The sequence below is a fragment of the Sturnira hondurensis genome, unplaced genomic scaffold (genome assembly GCF_014824575.4).
Source record: "Sturnira hondurensis isolate 20B ecotype Veracruz unplaced genomic scaffold, ASM1482457v3 Scaffold0022566, whole genome shotgun sequence".
NCBI classification, from domain to species: Eukaryota; Metazoa; Chordata; class Mammalia; order Chiroptera; family Phyllostomidae; genus Sturnira; species Sturnira hondurensis.
Window position 1 is genome coordinate 9,558,703 of NW_028095197.1, and position 5,937 is coordinate 9,564,639.

The 5,937-nt window shown below is 43.8% G+C and overlaps 1 protein-coding gene across 3 annotated transcripts in view; it reads left to right on the top strand.

The window, feature by feature from the left end:
• Window positions 1–5,300, top strand: part of NCBP1 (nuclear cap binding protein subunit 1) — a 38,554-nt gene extending 33,254 nt beyond the window's left edge. For all 3 annotated transcript variants that reach the window (XM_037035747.1, XM_037035748.1, XM_037035749.1), the window contains 3 exons: window positions 2,535–2,663; window positions 3,232–3,345; window positions 4,780–5,300. In XM_037035747.1, the coding sequence (XP_036891642.1) occupies window positions 2,535–2,663; window positions 3,232–3,345; window positions 4,780–4,893 (357 nt within the window). In that variant the 3' untranslated portion in view covers window positions 4,894–5,300. The remainder of the gene's footprint in view (window positions 1–2,534; window positions 2,664–3,231; window positions 3,346–4,779) is intronic.
• Window positions 5,301–5,937: the final 637 nt, after the last annotated feature.

The window sequence follows — 5,937 nt, forward strand, 5'->3', positions numbered from 1 at the left end:
CTCCGTTCTCTGTGGGTATGTGGTGTCCAGTGTTGTAGTCTGGACTACTTTAATTAAAGTTAACCACATGTAACTTTAATTAAAAGTAAACACAATGTAAAATTTAGTTCTTCGGTCACACTAACCATATTTCAAGTGCCCAACAGTCACGTGTGTCTGGTGTCTGTTGTGACAGGCAGCGTGGATTTCCACAACACTTCCCTCGTTGCAGAACAGCGTGTTGGTCAGCGGTACTTGAGGACTTTGCGTGGTCCGGTGTTAGGAGAGACGAACACGGCCCTGGTTGTCTGGCATGTAGTAAGGCAGATCCCGTAAAGGCGGAGTGTCAGAGACAGAAGCGGGATTCGGTAAAAACAGGGAGCAGGCTCTGAGGATTTCGTCTGAGGAGTGGATGCTGGCAGAGAGGGCTTCTCTAGTAGGCTGTCCTCTAGAAAGAAAGGGCTTTCTAGGTCTGACAATGCCTACCGTTCTTGCTGGGAGGGCTTTGGTGCGTAACTCACCTGGGGTCAGGTTCTGGCTCTGCCCGTGCTGTCTGTGTGACACGGGGGAAGTCGTGGAACCTCTGGGCCTATTCCCTGATCTGTACAGTCATGACTTCCTTCTGCCTTTAACAAAAACCCAAAACAAATGGTCTCGGTTCTTCAGGGTGAGCTGGAAGGGAACAGGTAACGCTTCACAGGGGCCTGTGGAGCCCATCAGCCCGTCATTGCCAGTGGAGTCTTACCCACTCTGCTGAGGGTTATTCCATGTCACCTGCAGCCATCTCTGAATCATTAAAGGATGGGCAGCCTGTGGCTCTTGAGCGACATGAAGGCCTGCCCAGTTTCTCTGTGGCCCATTAGAGGATGAAAGATTAGCAAGCTCCCTCTCCGTTGCGGCTCCCATGGTCAGACAGTGACAAATGACTAGAAAGCACTGTTGGTTTTTTCACCGCTCACCTACTTCACTGGACAGAGAATAGCAGTTACAAGAATACAGTCCTCATTGTTTGCAGGTTCTATTTTTACACTCACCTACTCACTAAAATTTATTTGTAACCTCAAAATCAATACAGTGCTTTCCTGCTCATTGGCAGGCAGACATACACGGAGCAGTGGGAATTTTTAGTTGCCCGGGTGGCTTGTTCCAGCTGAGAGCGAACAGGCACTCTGCCTTTCTTGTTGTCCTTCTGCTATTTAAGACACTGTTCTTTCCACGATGTTTAGCGCCACATTATTTGTGCTGTTTCGGGGGGGGTGGGGGGGTGGGTGGGTGTGTGTGTGTGTGTGTGTGTGTGTGTGTGTGTTTTCACTGTTTAAAGTGGCCCCCACACACAGGACCTAGAGGCTGTCTGCTGTTCCTGAGCACAGCAAGGCCTGGGTGTGCCTAACTGGAAAATATGTGTGCTAGACACGCCTCGTCCAGGCCTGAATTACAGTGCTGTTGGTTGTGAGTTCAGTGTTGATGAATCAACACTANATTATTTGTGCTGTTTCTTTGGGGGGGGGTGGGTGGGTGTGTGTGTGTGTGTGTGTGTGTGTGTGTGTGTGTGTGTGATTTCACTGTTTAAAGTGGCCCCCACGCACAGGACCTAGAGGCTGTCTGCTGTTCCTGAGCACAGCAAGGCCTGGGTGTGCCTAACTGGAAAATACGTGTGCTAGACACGCCTCGTCCAGGCCTGAATTACAGTGCTGTTGGTTGTGAGTTCAGTGTTGATGAATCAACACTATCCACCCAGAAAGAGGAAGAGGAAATTCGCCAGTCTGTAAATGGAGACATCAAGCACTAAAGTAACATCTGTAGTGTGTGATAAAGCTATGGAAAAGTAGCAGTTACGGGTTTATGAGATGATGGCTGATTTATAGAAAAATTGTAGTGGACAGCATTCTTGTGAGGCTGAAAGCCAAAGAAATTTAGTCATGTTACTAAGGGTCAGGAAATGTTAAATCCTTCTCAGCGATAGTATAAAGAAATACTGTCTATAATTATTTGTAAGACATTAAACAAGAGGTCTTTAAACAGAAACATGTAAAAGGAGGTTGTATCTTGGTCAGTTGATGAAAATGTGACCAGAGGCTCCCCAGGAACCTAACCCTCTATTTCCCCAAGGAGCAGAGCTCCAGCACTGACCGACCCAGGGTTCACGGCCACCTCAGAAAACACAGCCATGCCAGCTAACAGGACTCCACTGCATCTTCCGTGGAGCTCAGAGCCGTTCTCAGTTGGACCAGAGGGGAAAACAGGACACGAATAACCTCCCTGATTGGGCTGTTTTGTGAAAGGTGTAACTCACTTCTGCTTCATAGCAAACACTCCCGCTGCCATTGCCCAGGACAAGTGCCACTAAATTTCTGTGGCCCCAGGACATGTGTGCGTGCATGTATGTGTATGTGCGCGCGTGCGTGTGTGAGTGGTTGGGGGGTGCAGTGCTTTCCCTATAGAATACAAATCTTCGAGTAGTATTTGAACAGACAAAATATTTCCCCATACTTGATGGGATTTAATCCACTAACATTTCAAATGGCGTTTTCCTTTCGTTCCTCTGCATTCTGAAGAGAAGCGACGACGACGACAGGAGCAGTGACAGGAAAGACGGGGCTCTGGAGGAGCAGATAGAAAGGCTGCAGGAGAAAGTGGAGTCTGCGCAGAGTGAGCAGAAGAACCTCTTCCTTGTCATATTCCAGGTATCGTGGCCGGGGGCTTTGATGATTGATATGTAAAAGGAAAGAATACACTTACTTCTAAAAATGCTTTTAGTCATAAAAAGCACTATGTACACATTTATAGAAGTTAAAAAATACAAAAACTTACTGAGGAAGTAAAAGCCCAGTACCTGGAGGGAACCGTGTGCACCTCCAAGTTCTGTGTTGTTTATGGTGCTTTCTTGCATGAGCGTTTATTCACGCTCTAACAATGGGGCATTTACATTAAATCCCTCTCTCATTTAACTTTTCCCAATTGTTGGTCACCTGGGTGATGGTTTTTCTTCCTGGTGAACGCTTTTGTGCATAGATTCCTGTTAACATTTCTGATTAAGTCCTAGCTAAGTAACCTAGACATTCAAGGTCTTCACACAGTGCCGAACAGGATGCACCCACTGTCAACCAGTGCCCCCTTCTAGACAGGGCGCATCCATTGTGGAAGTTGCCCACCGTAAAGACAGAGTGGAACAGACGATACCTTTGGTCATTGTGTGACTGTTTCTGAAGAATTCAGTCTCTAACACTTTTTCAACTCTGCACCCCTTTCCAGCGGTTTATCATGATCTTGACCGAGCACTTAGTACGATGTGAGACTGACGGGACCAGCGTGTTAACTCCGTGGTATAAGAACTGTATAGAGAGGCTTCAGCAGATCTTCTTACAGGTTTGTGGGAAACTCGGATTCGCTAATAAACATCACTGTTCTCAGCCACAAAGACATTCCATTATGAAATCTTCAAATTTGTCAGGAGGTTACGTGATACCCATAAGCCCTTTAGTTCGTGTACATTTGTTCCTACTGTTGCTCATCAGAATATTTAGGCTTAAATTGGTTCTCTAGCACCCATATTCCTAATGGCCATTGTCTTTGCTAGAAAGCCTAGCGATGATACACAATGTGGAGAAAAATGCTCAGAGAACAGTAACAACATTAACGATGTAAAGTAACAATGTAACGGTAAACAGTGCCCACAGATGCAAGGTTATGTTAAAGATCAGTAGGAGAGTGGAAAGAATTCTTTAAAATAACAGCCCAAATCCTCATTTATTCTAGAAAAGTTATTAGAAGTCATAAAACAAAATAGGTTCTGTAAGCCTCCAAATAAAAATTATCTCTAGATTTATTGCCAGTTAAAACAGGCTATAGTCCGCCCTGGCTGGCATAGCTCAGTGGATTGAGCGCGGGCCTGCGAACCAGCCAGTCGCGGTTCGATTCCCAGTCAGGGCACATGCCTGGGTTGCAGGCCGGTTCCTTGCAGGCTAACTACCAGCAGGGGATGCACAAAAGGCAACCGTACATTGATGTTTTTCTCCCTCTCTCCTTCCACTCTAAAGATAAAATAAATAAGTAAATTAAAAAAAAAAAAAAAACAGGCTATAGTCCTTTAGGGAGCTCTGAATATATTTATGGTGCACATAGAAGAGATTATTTCATTTTCTGACACTTTTTTATGTAAGCTTAACAAGTCACTGATTTCTAATAGGACAGATGAGTTATGTTTAAAAAATAAAAAATGAGGTTTGGGTTTCTTATTTTGTGGACTGTTTAATAGACCACTGGCTAATTCTGTTTTTGTTGTTGTTTTTCCCTTTGCAAAGAGGTATTTAATGCTCTATTTAATTTTAAAATTTTTTTCCTTACATTTCAGGGACCATGTTTAACTGTAACATTAGCAATTGTGCTATTCCTAGTTGTAACATACACTGCCTTCCCTTTAAAAAAAAGTCTTCCTAGTTCAGTCCCTGTCTGGGCTATTTTTAAAGTCATGCTTGTGTTTTGTCCTCATTAGGGGAGAGAGACCTGGCCCAACGTAGTCCAGGCGCTGCCTGGTAGTAGCAGGCACTGCCTTGACGCATGAATTGCATATTCATAGAAGCTGCTCAGAACTGTATTTTTTAAGAAGTTTTTGAACATCCCTTTTTTCCTCATTTCCCTACATTTTCTTAATGTTGGGGCTTTCCAGGGGCCTGTTACTCGTAACCACTTTTTTCCCTACAACTCCTTCCCATCAGTCCACAACATGGGTGGGCCACCAAGGGGAACGTTCTGCGAGATAGCGCGTGTGCTCTTTTCCAATGGTTGCTTTTGCACCCACAGCACCACCAAACCATCCAGCAGTACATGGTGACCCTGGAGAACCTGCTCTTCACCGCCGAGCTCGACCCTCACATCCTGGCTGTGTTCCAGCAGTTCTGTGCCCTGCAGGCCTAAGGGTGACCTTTTTCTCATGTCAAGACTTTTTAGAAATGTTATTTGTCTTATTTTTGATGGCTTGAGTGCTTGCTTTCTTGTAGCATCCTTTTACTGTCAAAAGGAAACAGAAAGAGGATGACAGTGAAGAATATGGCATTGATTATCTGTAATTGCTCCTAAAAAGCAAATACTCCTAATGACAATGTGACGATAACCCTAGGATGTATTATATACATGACATACAACTTTCTGACTTTTCCCTCCTTAAGGCACAAAAGGTGACTGGTTTGAGGTATGTGAACACTAGAGGTCAGGCTAACAAAACAGTGTACCGAACCGACGGGTTTATTACCAAGTAGCATAGCTTTTCACAGGTCGTGGGTAACCTAACGTGGCTAAAATAAAACTAAAAATATGTTTTTTAAGCTTTGGTCTTTCATGTTTTATCATCTCAGTTTTACTTTAAACCTAGTAAATTCTTACTGAAGGTATGTGTCATTTGCAATTTTCCTTTCAAAATAATTAACTCTATTTTAAGATACTGGTGGTTATTATAAAAAAAATAGAGTAGCAGTTCCCAAGTTTGAGCGCTAAAAAACAAAAAATTTAAAGAATCCCAGGCGGTTTATGTTACTTTTTAAAATTAAACCACAATCTCTGGGGGTAGAACACACATCATCCGAATAGTTCTTAAAGCTCCCCAGGTGACTACAGTGTGCAGGTCAGTTTGGGAACCATCACCAGAGAGGCCCTGCCACTCCCTCCACTTTAAGGACCAGGCTGGCGGAAACTATACTTGGAATTAAATGGAGGTTTGGATTTCGTTTCTGTACCTGGTCCAAGCAATACTAATTCTCGAGCCTGTACCCTGTACAGTGAGTGTTGAGGCTTAACTAAGATAACAAATGAGAACGCACTGTAAAATAACACAAGTTTACGGATCATCTGACATTTTAAGTTTCTAGCACTTTAGACTTTTTCGTTAAATCTTAGAAGAATTTTACCAATAAAACACCACAATTGGTAGTATTATTAAGGAGCATTTTGAGCATTTGTACAACA